A 16,714-nucleotide genomic window follows, 5' to 3' on the forward strand; every position below is an offset into this window, starting at 1 on the left:
TACAACATCAATAACCACAACGTCCTGGCAAGGGAAAATAATCAATAAGCAACAATACCCCGGCAAGGGAACAATTTAAATACTCTTTCCCTTTCTTTCACTTTTATTTCATATCTCACTTTACCACTTGAGCCAATGCTCCAAAGGGTTTGATCATTTCATACACTTTCACATGTGTGATATAACTTGAACCAATGCTCCTCGATGTTCATAGGTCACAATTTCCTTTCACAAGCTTTTCACAACAATTAGGAATCATCACCAAGGTAAGAGGAATACAACGAAATCAAGATATTCACAATTTAAAGACTCACGGTCATGCTAGACACCAACGTATAGATACTTGTCACCATGCCTATACGTCGTACTCAACAATTAACACATAGCAAATAGGACTCAACTCCTAATCCCTCAAGCTAAGGTTAGACCAAACACTTACCTCGATGGCTTGAACTCAACTCAAGCCTCCACTATGTCTTTACCCAGTGATTCCACCTCCAATCCGCTCGAATCTAGCCACAAATTACTTAATTGCTTTAATAAACGCTAAATGAATCAATTTGAATGCATAAAAATGAATTTCTCAAAGTTTTCCCCAAAAATTCCAAAATCGCCCCCGGGCCCACGTGGTCAAAACCCGAGGTTCGAACCAAAACCCGATTACCCATTCCCCTATGAACTCAGATATATAAGTTATCTTGGAATCGGACCTCAAATTGAGGTCAAAAACCCCCAAATTTTGAAACCCTAGTTCTACCCTAAATTCCCAAGTTCCCCCATTAAAACCTTTGTTTTGAAGTTGGAATTATGTTTAAAGATGTTAAGAAGCAAAGAAAAATAAGTTAGAAATCACTTACCAATCGTTTTGAAGGAGAAGGATCGTTTGGAAAATCGCCTCTTATGTTTTGGGTTTTGAAAAAGTGTCAAATGACTGAAAATCTCAGATTTATATACTTTGCTGAAGGACTGGCGCGGACCGCGCAAAAATGCCCCGCGGCCGCGCCGAGGAAGGGAGGGAAAACAACTCTCTGAACCTACCCAGCGCGGACCGCACGATTTTGGTGCGCGGCCGCGCTGGCGTCTTGCACCTGGTGCCTTCTCTGAATCTCCCAGCGCGGACCGCACGAACTTGGTGCGCGGCCGCGCTGGTCAAACCAAGGTTGAGGACCCCTCTGAATCTGGCCACGCGGACTGCACCGCGGCCGCGTGGCTTCCAGCGCGGACCGCGTGGAAATGACCGCGGCCGCGCTGGGGCCTGCAACACTGCAACATCTGATACTTTAAGCCTAAGGCCTCCCGGGACCTACTCAAAACTCACCCGAGCCCTCGGGGCTCCAACCCAAGCATACTCACTAACTCAATAACATCCTACGAACTCATCTGTGCGATCCAATTGCCAAAACAACATCGTAATCATCAAATTAGGCCTCAAGACCCATGATTTCCTTCCAATTTTCATAAGACATCAAGTTTAGAGTTTTTAGTCCAAAGCACGGCAAACGACGTCCAAATCTAACCAAACTTTACAGCAATTGCTTAAATCATATTTAAGACTTGTGCCGGACGTCGGAACCAAAATACGAGCCCAACAGCACAGTCTCTAAACAAATAACACTTTCAAATTCTTTGATTATTTTCAGAAAACAATTTCACAGAATAATTCATTTCTCGGACTTGGGACCTCGGAATCTGATTCCGGGCACACACCCAAGTCCCAAAATTTCCTACGGACCCTCCGGGACTGTCGAATCACGAGTCCGGATCCGTTTGCCCAAAACGTTGACCAAAGTCAAACTCAATCAATTTAAACATCAAATTTATTATTTTTTTCTCACAAATTCATATTTAAACGTTCCGGCTTCGCGCCCGGACTGCGCACACAAACTCGAGGCAACCCCAAATGAGGTTTTTTTTTTCGTGGCCTCAGAAGTACAAAGGGAGTAGGAATACATGTGATGACCCTTTGGGTCGTCACAGGTGGAGTTAAGCACAACATTTCACCCCCAGACGGACGGACATACCGAGTGCACTATTCAGATTCTTGAGGATATTCTCCATGCGTGTGTGATGGAGTTTGGAGGTTCTCGGGATCAGTTCTTGTCACTGGCTGAGTTTGCTTACAACAACATCTATCAGTCCAGCATTCAGATGGCACCGTATGAGGCTTTGTATGGTAGGCGGTGTAGATCCCCAGTGGATTGGTTCGAGCTGGGCGAGGCTAGATTATTGGGCACAAACTTGGTACAGGACGCTTTGGAGAAAGTCAAGGTAATTCAGGATAGACTCCGTACAGCCCAGTCCAGACAGAAGAGTTATGCGGACCGAAAGGTTCGTGATGTTTCCTATATGATTGGAGAGCGGGTTTTGCTGCGGGTTTCGCCTATGAAGGGTGTTATGAGATTTGGGAAGAAAGGGAAACTGAGTCCGAGGTTTATTGGCCCTTTTGAGATATTGCGGCGTGTTGGGGAGGTTGCTTATGAGCTTGCCTTACCTCCCAGCTTGGCAGGAGTTCATCCGGTATTTCATGTTTCGATGCTCCGGAGGTATCACGGTGATCCGTCACACGTGTTGGATTTCAGTTCAGTCCAGTTGGATAAGGATTTATCTTATGTTGAGGAGCCAGTGGCAACACTGGACAGGCAGATTCGAAAGCTGAGGTCAAAGAACATTGCATCAGTGAAGGTTCAGTGGCGGGGTCAGCCGGTCGAGGAGGCGACTTGGGAGACCGAGCAGGATATGCGTAGCCATTACCCTCATCTTTTCACTACTTCATGTATGTCTCTATGCTCGTTCGAGGATGAATGAATGTTTAAGTGTAGGAGGATGTAACGACCCCGCTGGTCGTTTTAATAATTTAGGCTGCGATCCCCTATTAACTGTTTTCCCCGCGTTTGTTTATGCTATTGTGAGTTGCCGGGAGGATTTATTTGGAGTTTCGGAGGGTTTTGGGACACTTAGCCCCTAAATGAGAGTTTAAGTTTTAGAATTTGGATCCTAGTCGGAGCAGTGTGAACACGGCCTCAGAATGGAATTCCGTTGGTTGCGCTAGCTCCGTTGGGTGATTTCGGGCTTAGGGGCGCGTTCGGATTGTGTTTAGGCGGTCCGTAGTTATTTAGGCTTGAAATGCCGAAAGTTGAATTTTTGAAGTTTCCGGTTCGATAGTGAGATTTTGATCTAGGGGTCGGAATGGAATTCCGAGAGTAGGAGTAGCTCCGTAGTGTTGAATGTGACGTGTGTGCAAAATTTCAGGTCATTCGGGCGAGGTTTGATAAACTTTATGATCGAAAGCCGAAATTTGAAGTTTTGGAAATCCTTAGGCTTGGATTGGAGAGTGATTTGTGGTTTTAGCGTTGTTTGATGTGATTCGAAGGTTGGAATAAGTTCGTATGATGTTTTAGGATTGGTTGGCAGGTTTGGTTGAGGTCCAGGGTGCCTCGGTTGAGTTTCGGGTGCTTAACGGAAGTTGAATTGGACTTAGGAAAAATTTGATGTTGGCTGAACCTGTCATAACCGCACCTGCGCGAATGGGACCGCAGCGCAGTGCCGCAGAAGCGGCTTGGTGATTGCAGAAGCGGATTTTGGTCCAAGCTCCAGAAGCCGCAGGTGCGAGAAATCGAACGCACCCGCAAGAACGCAGGTGCGGTAAGGGAGTCGGAGGTGCGGAAATTCCTGTTTAATGAAAAGTCGCAGGTGCGACTTGGTCCCGCTTAATGAAAAGTCGCAGGTGCGGTCCCAGAGCCGCAAATGCGGTTTCATTGGTCAGAAAAGGGGAAGAACGAGGGTTTGAAATCAAAACTTGGAAAACTGAATTGGGAGCTCGATTGGAGGCGATTTTTGGAGAGATTTTCGGAGGTAGTTAACTGGTAATGAATCTTAACTCCTTTTTGCTTATAACCCATTAATCCAATCATGAATTCATCATCTAATTTCGGATTTGGGCTAAGAAATTGGGAATTTGGAAAAGGTTCTTAGGCCTAATTCCGGGGTTTTGATCAAGATTTTGATGTCGGATTGGAACAATTTTGGTATGTATGAACTCGTGAGAGTGTGAGGGTTCTGTATTTGTAAATTTTACCCGATTCCGAGACGTGGGCCTAGGGGCGTTTTGGTAATTTTTCCTAATTTCGGGTATTAGCTTAGAAATTATTAGTTGAATTAGCTACTTGAAGTGCTATTTACATTATGCAATTACTTTGAACAGATTTGGGCCATTTGGAGTCGGATACTCGTGGCAAGAACGTCGTATAGATTTGATTGAGCTGGTTCGAGGTAAGTGGCTTGTCTAACCTTGTGTGGGGGAACTCCCCTTAGGATTTGGTACTATGATATTTGAAATGCCTTGTACGTGGGGTGACGAGCGCGTACTTGTGCTGAGTTTTGAAAATCCTGTTTTTCATTTAAGTACCTATATTTCGTATTTTACTTCACTATGTACACTACTTGAACTTTGAGCTTACTGTTAGCTTAGGAAAGCATGCCTAAATGACTAAATTGCCTACTTGCTCAAACTGCCTTATCTGAACTCTGTGCAGCATGCTAGGTTAGAATTACTTGTCTATTTTGATATTAAAATGAATTGTGTTGATTATTCTTGTGTTGTTGCTGCGTGTTTACATTGGGACTACGGGCGGTTCCCGGTAGATCCCCTTGTCTATTTAATTGGGACGACGGATGTGGTATTCCAGTAGATCCCCCTGCACAGTGATATGGACTACGGGATAGCACCCAAGATATCCACTGATTATTTACTTTTGGGACTACGGATGTTGTATTCCGGTAGATCCCCCTGCACAATGATATGGACAGCACCCGGGAGATTCACTGATTATTTACTTTTGGGGCTACAGGACGGGATCCTGGTAGACCCCCGGTTGTTATCTCTATGTTGAGTTTTATACCTTCTATGATTATTTGCCTTGGTTGTGGTTGTTGTTTCTCACATTATCTGTATTTTTTTACTACTGCTCATCTTCCTTATATATTATTGTATATGACCGGTAGGGCCCTGACCTTCCTCGTCACTACTCAACCGAGGTTAGGCTTGGCGCTTACTGGGTACCGCTGTGATGTACTCATGCCCTTTCCTGCACATGTTTTTGCGTGTGCAGATCCTGGTACTTCCACTCAGTCTTATCACCCTTGAGGTGAGGCGCTTTCTATAGAGACTTCGAGGTATATCTGTCGCGTCCGCAGACTAGGAGTTCCTTTCCATTCTCTGTAGTAGTATAGCCCTTCTGTATCTTGTTGTTGTTAGACATTTCTGGAGTTAGAGCATTTTATGTACTCTTAGCTTGTTATTCATGGGGTTCCAGATTTTGGGAGTGTTAGGTTGAAATTCTTGGATTGTTATATGCCGGCGGAATCTTAAACACTGTTATACTTAGTTATCTCGGTTTTCTTTTCCGCAATTATTTCTTTTCCACATTTGTTAGGCTTACCTAGTCGTAGAGACTAGGTGCCTTCACGACTGTTCACGGAGGGCAAACTTGGATCGTGACAAGTTGGTATCAGAGCTCTAGGTTCATAGGAGTCATGAATCACAAGCCGGTTTATTAGAGTCTCGTGGATCGGTACGGAGACGTTTGTGCTTATCCACGAGAGGCTATGTAACTGTTAAGAAAATTTTTCACTTCATTTGAATTCCTCGTCGTGCGATATTTTTGGTATCAAAATTCTAAACTTCTGTCTTCTATTCTCTCACAGATGGTGAGGACACGTGCTACTGGAGGTGACCAGACACCCGCGCCCTCTGCGAGAGCCGTCAGAGGTCGGGGCCGGGGTAGTGACCGATGACGCGCATGCAGTGCAGCTAGAGTACCCGTGCGAGCTGCTACCGAGGAGCCGCCAGCAGTTCCAGCTAGAGCCCAGGCGCCTGACACGTCTACTGCTACTACTACTCCAGCTCTCCAGGAGGCTCTGGCGCAGTTTATGAGTATGTACACCACTCTAGCTGAGGCAGGGTTGCTTCCCTTGCTGCAGCCACATTCATGGGGTTCCGGATTTTGGGACTGTTAGGTTAAAATTCTTGGATTTTTATATGTCGGGCGGCATCTTAAACACTCTTATACTTTGTTATCTCGGTTTTTATTAGTTTCTTTTTTGCAATTATTTCTTTTTTGCATTTGTTAGGCTTACCTAGTCGTAGAGACTAGGTGTTGTCACGACTGTTCACGGAGGGCGAACTTGGATCGTGACAGAGGTCTGAGTAGAATGCCAAAAATGTAACCACTAGAATTTGAGGACGTTGATGATACATATTTAGTTGACTCTAGTATTATTGGTGTTGAGGATGCTGGAAGTCCGAAGTTTATGTGTTTGAGCGCATTGCTCCTCACTCCAAGCATTTTTCCATATTTTTTTGGATGATGATATGGAAATAGAGTCATCCGAGCCAATTGAGGAGTCAAGAAATGAGGAACAAGGTGGCATACATACTGGAATTTTTCGTACCAGAGAGAAAGAATTACATATTTCATCTGAAGGCCAAGAAGTGTAGAATACTATATTGGTTGCTTGGGCCTGTTAGATTTATTTCACCACCCCTGGAGCATAGTCAAAAACTTAAAGCCAAACTGGGGGTTAAATTCATAAGCTCGAGGTGGAGGTAAAAAGTGGTTCGCATCATGCCGTGACGTTAAATCAGGCGCTAGTTGGGAGGCAACCCAACTTTACTGCTTTCTTTTATTTTTAACTTTTTTATTATGTTATTCTTTTGCAATATCATTTTTTTCTAAGCCAATGGGAGGAGGCAAAAATAAGGGATACGATCAGAACTAAGTGTGGGTGCCCGCATAAAGGATTATGCTTGGAAGAAGTCTAAGTACCCATGAGCTGCTATTGCTTCCGCCTTTGGCCTACCAAGGGGTTTCTTTTACCCTCTTATTAGTTATGGTGTACATTGGGGGCAATGAATTTTTTTGAATATGAGGTGGGGAGATTATCTAGGTGACTTTCTATGCTATTTTAATTATGTTAGCTTAATTGAAGATCTTTTTTTTGAAAAAAATAGGAAAAGATTGAACTTTTCTCGAAAATGGATCCCAAAACAGTTTTCTTGAGTGATTAAAGTCTAAACAAAAATACAAAAAAATAAAAATAAAAATAAAAAACAAAAACATGTCTTTTTATTTTTCTTAGGTATTAATAATCCCTTGTGGTTATTTGTTATTGTTATGGAATATTTGAGTAGAAGTTTCAGCACCCTAAAGGAAGAGAAGCAGTTTAAGTATCACCCAAAATGCTCTAAACTAAATGTCACACATCTGTGCTTTGCAGATGATCTCCTCATGTTTGCTAAAGGTGATAAAATCTCTATAGGGCTCTTACATGAAAGGTTTGGTATATTTACAAATGCTTCAGGGTTACATGCTAATCAATCCAAGAGTGTTATCTATTATGGAGGGTCTCAGAAGCAATCAAGCAGGAAGTCCAGCAAGCAATTGGATATAGACAAGGTGACACCATTCAGGTACCTAGGGATACCACTGGCTATTAGAAAACTGAAATTGGTAGAATGGCAGCCTCTAATAACTAAGATCAGAGCAAGAATTTCATCATGGACAGCTAAGAAGTTATCATATGCATGCAAAGTCCAATTGGTAAAGTCGGTGCTCTTTGGTATTTAATCCTATTGAGCACAAATGTTTATCATACCTACTAAGGTGATGAAAGCTAAAGAAGGATATTGCAGAAGTTTTATTTGGTCAGGAGCAAATGAACTCACCAGAGAATCACTAGTAGCTTGGAGTAGGATGTGTATGCCAAAGGCAGCATGGGGAATGAATCTCACAAACCTTAAACTATAGAACAAAGCAGCCATAACAAAGATTTGATGGGACTTGAAGACTAAGAAAGACACTTTGTGGATCAAGTGGATCCGTGAATACTATATAAAAGCACAACCTTTGGAGAGCATGGCTATCCCCCAACAAGCTAGTTTAATGGTTAGGAAAATACTCAAAGCAAGAGAAGAATTGTGGCACGTGCAACCAGATCACCTGAAGAACAAAAGTCTGATCAGAAGCATTTACTTAAAATGGTAGGGGATCTACCCAAAGTTTCCTGGAAAAACATCATTTGTGGCAATGAAGCACGACCTAAAGCAATATTTATAACATGGCTCCAACAGCAAGACATGCTACTAACTGCTTCAAGACTGTAAAATTGGGGAATACAAGTTGACACTACTTGTGTCATGTGTAAAGAGGTAGCTGAAACCAGGGACCATCTGTTTGCGGAATGTGCAGTTGGAAGACAAGTGTGGAATAAACTAATAAAGTGGCTGTGAATCACTTAGGTGGAGCTCATGGAACCAGATGCAACAATGGATCGAGCAGAATACAAAAGGGAAAACTATAAAGGCAAAACTAGTGAAGTTGGTGTTTATAAAGTTTGTTTATGCAGTCTGGATAGAAAGGAACAACAGGTTGTTTACCCATAAGGATCACATGTGAAATAATAGTTAGAGAAATTGCATATACATGTCATGCTAGAGCCAATGATACCACTAGGATACTACTCCAAAAGTACAGATTTCCTAGATGAGAAGGAGAGAGTAGACATAGATAGAAAAGGCTTTAAGTGTTAAAGTGAATTACTCTTGATAGATGTTGTAAGAGAAGCAGACTGTGTTATAAAGTCTAGCTGATTTGTACATGATATTTTGGTTATTAATGAAAAGCTTATAGTTACCAAAAAAAATCCCCCGTGATTTTTCTTTGTGCCTCGGTTTTTTTCTATGAGATGTAACTTGAACCGGGCTGTAGTAGTAGTAGTTTTATTTTTAAAGTAGAGTAGTTCTTAGGAAATAAAGGAGAAGGAATTATGTGATTCGAACCTTTTGTCTTGTTTGCTTCTTATCACAAATAAAACCATTTGTAGTTTATCTTCTTGAGCCTATATAAGCCTTTCTTTTGGCACGCACATAACAAGCCTATACCCTTTTGTTCTTAATTGAATCGTTTTGATCCTTATACCTCTTAAAGCACTTGAATAGTAAAGAGAGCGCTAGAAATAAGTTATGAGAAAGCTTGGAGTACCTTTTGAGTGGAACCAATAGAATGAAGAAACGTGCACTTGTATCATGTAGAAAACTCCACTAGTGGCAAAGGTAAAAAAATAAGAAAAAAAGGAGTAGAAAAAAATGAGAAAAAAGAGAGATGGTGCCTTGTTTTTGCTAGTGAGTGTGAGTTATAGTAGTTCTTAAAGGAACAAAGAAAACTATTTTTGGGTGATCTTTCTTGTGATGATTGAAATGGATTGAAGAAATTGTGCGCTTAATGTTGACTACGTGATGTGTTAAAGTGCTTAGCAGGGATAACCACTATTTCCTAAATATATCATACCAGTCCTTTAGCCCACATTAAACCTTTCATAAAATCCTAGTTAATTTTGGACCGAGCGGGCCTACATTAGTAGAGGTTTACATAATGGGCAAGCCTACGGTACCTTTGTGCGTACATGTGACTTATTTGAGAGAGTGAATGAATTTCTTCATATGTGTGAGTCTTTAAATTATATTCGATCATTTGATTTGGATGTGTGGACTACTTACTCTCTTGCTTTTGTTATGAGGGCACATGATTTCACTATGGACAGTTAACGTTATTAGACTTCTCTGTTAGATTGACTATTCATGCATTGTGTGCGTTGTGACATTGAGTAGTTTGTGAGGCCATGATTGTTACGATCATGTTGTGAATATTTTGACATGTGTTATAAAAATAGGAATTGTGTGTTGATTGCATATGCTAGAACTTAATTGTTGATATCAATCATCGTCATGGGTATAATGTGCTTTGAAAGTGTGGCTTGTTAGGTACTTGAAGAGGAAGCGGTTAGTTGGTTGACTCGAGGGCGAACAACATTTAAGTATGGGGTGTTAATGTCGCACTATAATTCAATATCTTTTGACGTTATTCACCTTATTTGATTGTTGTTTTGATGCTAATTCATGCGATATTTTAGCTTAATTGAGTTTATTTTACGTGTATGACCACCTGGATATGAAGTAAAGAAAAATTGCACGAAATAGTACCTAGAAGCTAATAAATAGAGCACAAAAAGAAGATATTGCAAGGCCATGAAATTCACAACGTTAGACAGTGTAAGGCACTGTCCAGAGCACTAGTTTTTGCGCCCCTGACGATGTAAGGCCATGTAGTTTTGGCGCCTTGCATTGTTATTTCGACGCACCTGATGGTGCCCCCGTGCTGGTGATGTCTATCCAAGATTTTTGAAAGAAGGGGCAGAGCTTGAAGAAGCGAAGCGAGCCTAGAGTAGCAGCCTATGTTTCCTTCTTAATTTTGGATGTGGACACTTTTTCCCTACCTTATAAGTACCTATTAAAGTTAGCTTTTAAAGAGTGATACATTAGTTGGGAGGCAAAAGACGGTTGGAACGATTGCAAGCACCGAACCACAAGAGTTCTTCTTCCGTTCTTCCTTAGTTTGTATATTGATGTTTTTAATTATTAACGTAATTGGTAGCATGACTATGAGTAGCTAAATCTCTTTTTAAGGTTTTGATGGACCTTTTTTTTGTAATTAGGATCTGACATACCAGGGAAAAAGAAGTATTTACAAGCAATTCTAAAAACCCTCAAGGTAGGCACTAGGCAGGAATGGCCCACTCTAAATCTACCCTACTACAAAACTACAAAATCTATAAAAGTCATAACTACTACAATCATAACTAGCAGAAACTAAGGATAATAATTCATTCTTCTCTATTGGTCTGCTATTCTTCTACTGCCTGTTGTTGACACTGAAATTTTAATAGATCAAGATAAATCCTAAATTCAAGACAACTCTTGAAATATTAGGAGTCTATTAGGGTTACTTGGGGTTACTCTCCCAAACCCTAATTCATGCCTATAAATAAGGCTATATATGTCCTTCAAAGACGATCTCAGCAATTCCATAAACTCTCAGATATGCACAAAGAGATCAAATATGAGATCTTCGAAATTTCATTAAACTCTTGGAATATTCATTATGAGATCAAAGACATATCAAATACGTCTTGCTAAAAGTCCTACGTTCGAGAAATATGTCGCTAAGGCCCTTGAATCAAGTAGAATAAATCGGAGGGAAGAATCAAAGGATAAACAGAGTTGTAACCTACAATGTTTATCAATAAAATTATTTTTTCTTTATATTTGTTTGTGATTTCAGTTTTATTTATCTCTGCATAAATTTGTTGCAATCAAACTGGCACGCCTAGTAGGACAGTTCTGACCTTCATCTCTTCCTCCTACAAATCAAAAACTTCAAGTTTCAAGATTATCTGTTGTGATGGTCGGGTACTTCAAGTGTCGTCTTCAAGTTTCAACAAGCATACACCTCGACAAACCTTGAAGTAGGGGGCATTTGTAGACACTGAAATTTTAATAGATCAAGATAAATCCAAATTCAAGATAACTCTTGAAATATTAGGAGTCTATTAGGGTTGCTTGGGGCTACTCCACCCAAACCTTAATTCATGCCTATAAATAAGGCTACATATGTCCTTCAAAGACGATCTCAGCAATTCCATAAACTCTCGGAATATGCATAAAGAGATCAAATATGAGATCTCCAAAATTTCATGAAACTCTTGGAATATTCATTAAGAGATCAAAGACATGTCAAATACGTCTTGCTAAAAGTCCTACGTTCGATAAATATGCTGCTAAGGCCCTCGAATCACGTAGAATAAATCGGAGGAAAGAATCAAGGGATAAAAAGAGTTGTAACCTACAATATTTATCAATAAAATCTTTTTTTATTTTTTATAATTGTTTGTAATTGCAGTTTTATTTTTCTGCACAAATTTGTTGCAAACACCTGCACCTCCAACATGTACTTCTTGAACAATCTATCTCACTAGAGTAGAATTTTCTCTCCTTCTATCCTTAAATATCCGTTGGTTCCTTTCTTGCAAGACATAGTATGCACATCCAACCAAACTCATTCTATAGAGCTCTGCCTTGGAATTTTTACCATTCATGAACTGGATCGCCCATGCTTGCTCATCCACCCACATCGTTGCTTGTCTATCCACACCCAGCCATATAAGCAATTGATTCCATATTGAAGCAGCAAATGAGCACTTGAAGAACAAGTGGATTACAGATTCAGCTTCTACATCACATAAATGACATATAATATTACTCGTCACTCCCCATTTTATCAGTTTATCTCTAGTATACAACTTTCCAGGCATTGGCGGAGCCACATGCACCAAAGCAGTGTCAACCGATACCCCTTGCCGAAAAATTACACTGTATAGCTCGGTAATTTTATATATATATATATATATATATAATGACACCCCTTGACTCCTTAGTGAGTTTGTTTCTTTATATTTTCGTAGCTTTATATACAGCTCCCTGATAGAGAACTGTTGTATCTCCATTAGCTCATCAAAAGAAATGCGTGCTTGCTCCAAGAAATCCTTAGCTTTAAGGTTTTTGTTCACCATTCACGATGCTTGTTTAGCACATATTCCCCAAATAGGTTTTTCTTTGATGGACCCTTTTGTAGGATGAATTCTTAATATATTTTGTATAATTGAGCCTTTAGATTTTTCTTTGTTCAACTACGTGCTTATTTTAGTTAATTGAAGAGTCCTCAGCTAACAATGCCTATTTATTATGTATTACTTTGGAAAGAGTACATATTTAGGTGGTTATTGAACAACGCCACTCTTAACGTACATGAGGAATCAATTCGGCGGGTTTAAAGTGGGTTTAATTAGGAATGACAAAGCCATGACGTGATCATAGCAAGCGGTAAGAAAGTTACAGCTAGCGTAGTTCGGGAGAATACGTCTAGTAAATTGTTGTAGTTGCTTGGGAGAGAATTATGACACCCAAAGTGTTCACAGTCAGTAAAGAATACTTGGCGAAATTATATTAGGAAACTTAGCGGGTAAGATTCGAAAATTGAGAAAATCATAATTCTAGGCCTCCTTAATCTTGTCTCCAACTCCATCCTCCTTAGTTAATAATTTTTACTAGGTTTAATAGTTGATAGTTAATTAGTTTAAAACAAGAATCACAATTTTTATAACTTAAGAATTGTCGAGTTTGTTTTCGTAGTGATATTGAACAATTGCAGCTAAACCTTAATTATATGTGGGATTCGATTCTGGACTTTTAGACCGGATTATATTTGCAGCGACCGCTTAATCCTTTTTACAAGGCATAGTTGGACGTGATCAACCACTAATCAAGAAAGTTTGTTGGTGCACGTAAACACCACGTATAATCTACCATGCATTATTACTGGCTAGGATATTTCAGCATTGTTTGACAAATTGTGCCTCAAAAATCCATGTCTTGTACCCAAGATCTTCATGGCCGCACCTTCTATCTCCTATTGATTAATTCATGTTTCGCAAACATACGTATGCCCATTTCTCTAAAACATGCATCCTACGTACATTTCTCTATTCCAACCTCTCAATCCTATAATTTCCCTTTTCTTTGAATCCAACTTTCCTGAATCTTTATTCCCTGGTTTCTTCTACTCTCATTTGATTTGTAATCATCAACCTTTTTAGTTCATCGATCGGTACTTTCATGTGAATATAGCACAATGAGGAATTCAAGAAAAAGCAAAATGGCGACAGAAGAAAACAGCCACCACAAACAGGCATTTGGGAGCGTAATGCAATCTGATCCAAATGAAGATGAATATTCTTTTCGAATAAGCAACATTTCAGAAACTAGCCATGCAAATTACGATCGCCCTCCCCCTCGACTAAGCTCCGATTACAACTCTCCTCACAACACATCTCCTACATGGGATCCATCATCATCTCCATATTTAGATCCTTCTTGGGACCAAACAACATCTCCATTATCAAAATCTCCATGGACATCTCACGTCGAGCCTAGTGCTAATTATTCCTATACAGGTCTTATGGGTTCCCTTGTTCGTGAAGAAGGCCATATATATTCTTTGGCCGCTTCAGGGGATTTGTTATACACAGGATCTGATAGTAAGAATATAAGGGTGTGGAAAAATCACAAAGAATTTTCGGGATTTAAATCAAATAGTGGATTGGTAAAGGCAATTATTATTGCTGGAGAAAGAATTTTTACAGGTCATCAAGATGGGAAGATACGAGTTTGGAAGGTTTCTGGAAAGGATCCAAGCGTATACAAACGAATAGGAACTTTACCAACTTTAACGGCTTATATAAAAAGTTCAATGAAACCAAGCAATTATATGGAAACGAGGCGAAATCGAAATGCCGTGTGGATAAAGCATTTTGATGCGATTTCTTGCCTTTGCATGAGCGAGGACCAAAAGCTTTTGTATTCAGCATCTTGGGATAAAACCATAAAAGTTTGGCGAGCATCAGATTCGAAATGTTTGGAATCGATAAATGCCCACGACGATGCCGTAAATTCAATAGTTGTTGGCTTTAATGGGCAACTCTTTTCAGGATCTGCTGACGGGACAGTAAAAATATGGAGAAAAGAATCACAAGGGAAAGGAACAAAACACTTCTTTTCACAAACGTTATTGAAGCAAGAATGCGCCGTAACAAGCTTAGCCGTGGACCCTTCATCGAATTTCCTCTATTGTGGTTCCTCTGATGGACTAGTCAATTTTTGGCAACGTGACAAGCTTTTAACTCATGGAGGAGTTTTGAGGGGTCATAAACTTGCAACACTCTGTTTAGCAACGGCAGGGAATTTAGTTTTCAGTGGATCAGCTGATAATAATATTTGTGTGTGGAGAAGGGATGGAGGTGAACATATATGTTTATCAGTTTTGAGCGGCCACTCTGGTCCAGTAAAATGTTTGGCCGTCGAAGAGGAAAAAGAACAAACAGGTGGTGATCGACAGTTTATTGTGTATAGTGGCAGCCTTGACAAATCGGTGAAGATATGGAGAGTGTCACCGCAAGCACAACAGCAACTACAAAATCAGGCCGAAGTGGGGATGAGTCCGCCGCAGACTTTTCCTTCTGCTTGTAGCCTTGGATCACAAAGTAGCTGCAGAGTTAGCCAAAGGAGAAAGTAGTAACACTGGGAACATGTACAACGGAGAAGATTACATTTTTCTTTTGACAATTGTATAGAAGCATGCACGCAGCTAGCTTTGGAGATTGACCAAGTAAAAATTCTCTATCTTTTGCTGAGAAAATGTAAATGAAGACTTTATTTGTTTTCACCTTTTAGAGTTGGAACACAAATTAATGTCTATGGCGATGGATGTAATTGAATTGTTGTTGTTTGTCATACGTGCATTAACATTAACGTGACATGGGATGAATTATCCACTATGCTTATTTGTTGTTGTTTGGATTATACATTGCTAATATTAAAAATACTTTGAACGGTAAGTAGATGTAGCTTAATCCATTAAGTTAAATCCACAAATAAATTATTCTGGATCTCTTAGTTGATTTCAGCTCATATGTATAGAATTAGTGCCACCAAGAATTGACTTGTGACCTAGCTGCATGTTGAAATTGCGGCAGGACCATTCTAAACATTTTCTTGTTAGCAGCTTCACAAACTACAGACACTAATTGGAATTTTCCTGCCGGAATGGGAAAGAAATATACGGTCCTCTGTTAGAAATTGTCGTTCTAGTGTTGTCCCACATATAAGGTAATAAATTATTTATCTTGTCTCCCAAAAGAAATAATATATCAGATAATATTCTGTAGTTATGCATATATGGTAGTTTCTTTGATGGAAAGAAATTACCATATATTAGGAGTCCCTAGGGTAATTATAATTTATGGAGAAGTCTCTAGGGCTAAAATATTTGCCTAAGAGTCCCTAGCCTACCTATAAATACGCATGTGATTCCATCAGTGTGACATCCTACAATAGGCACAGGCTAGAAGACTCCTTAGGTTTTCACTCAAGGTTCTTCCAAGGAATTCCCTACATCACTTGAACAATCATGATTGAAGGCACGTTCCTTGATTAATTTCCGCTGCGATAGCTCTGTATGTGTATTCGAATTTCAACATATGGTATCAGAGCTTGCCTTTAGCTGCGTTGTTTGGTGTCCCGAAATAATTGTTGACATCATATTTTACTCATGTATCGATACAGAGATTAGTAATATATAATGAGATGTGTTGCTCGCACCTTTATAGTGCAATAGAGTATTAATATAATATTTCTGAGTCGTTGGTAGTATTTTGTTAAGAACATTGTGTGTGTTATCTTTTACGATCGTCGCCGCATAGTGTTACTTCAAAAGTTTATTTTTCAACCGGTACTAATCTCATCTACGTAAAACCCTTGTCTCTTTAAATAGATATTTGGGTATATATTCTTCGTGGTAATTTTAATTTTGGCCAGATAAGGAATAAAATAAAATATTTTATCTTGAGATATGGATGTACATGATTATTGAATCTATGCACAATGTGCCCTTTTTATTCATATTGTTTGATCAGATAGATCTGAAGCTGCAATCCCAGTACGTGAGATATGTTCTAATTTATTTACCCACAAGTCTTTGTTTAAACTATTATTTAAAATCGATGTCCAATAGTTAAAACGAATTCCAACGAATGATTAATGACTTTGTGTTGTTCAGTTCTTAAAGGTAATTTTAATCCAGATCGTTATAAAACTAGTTCTATTTTCTTTTCTTTTGGAATAAATATTTTATCATTGATATGATTCTGTGAGTTCTTATACTATTCGGATAGATTATAAGATTACTTTTATTATTTGGGATAATACAGC

At 39.6% G+C, this 16,714-nt stretch overlaps 2 protein-coding genes across 2 annotated transcripts; one reads left to right on the top strand and one right to left on the bottom strand.

The window, feature by feature from the left end:
• Positions 1-11,856: 11,856 nt before the first annotated feature.
• On the bottom strand, positions 11,857-12,204 carry LOC109240844. Its single transcript, XM_019407528.1, has one exon. The coding sequence runs from the start codon at positions 12,202-12,204 to the stop codon at positions 11,857-11,859; it is 348 nt and encodes a 115-aa protein (XP_019263073.1).
• Positions 12,205-13,089: 885 nt separating this feature from the next.
• Positions 13,090-15,238, top strand: LOC109240846 (myosin heavy chain kinase B-like). The gene has a single exon (XM_019407529.1). It carries the CDS (start codon positions 13,581-13,583, stop codon positions 15,018-15,020), a length of 1,440 nt encoding a protein of 479 aa, XP_019263074.1. The 5' UTR covers positions 13,090-13,580; the 3' UTR covers positions 15,021-15,238.
• The last annotated feature ends 1,476 nt before the right edge of the window (positions 15,239-16,714 follow it).

This window comes from Nicotiana attenuata, unplaced genomic scaffold (assembly GCF_001879085.1).
Source record: "Nicotiana attenuata strain UT unplaced genomic scaffold, NIATTr2, whole genome shotgun sequence".
Taxonomy (NCBI): Eukaryota; Viridiplantae; Streptophyta; class Magnoliopsida; order Solanales; family Solanaceae; genus Nicotiana; species Nicotiana attenuata.

Bases quoted from the DNA above. Each gene is read 5' to 3' on its own strand.
- LOC109240844 (XM_019407528.1), bottom strand. From the start codon at position 12,204: ATGCCTGGAAAGTTGTATACTAGAGATAAACTGATAAAATGGGGAGTG.
- LOC109240846 (XM_019407529.1), top strand. From the start codon at position 13,581: ATGAGGAATTCAAGAAAAAGCAAAATGGCGACAGAAGAAAACAGCCAC.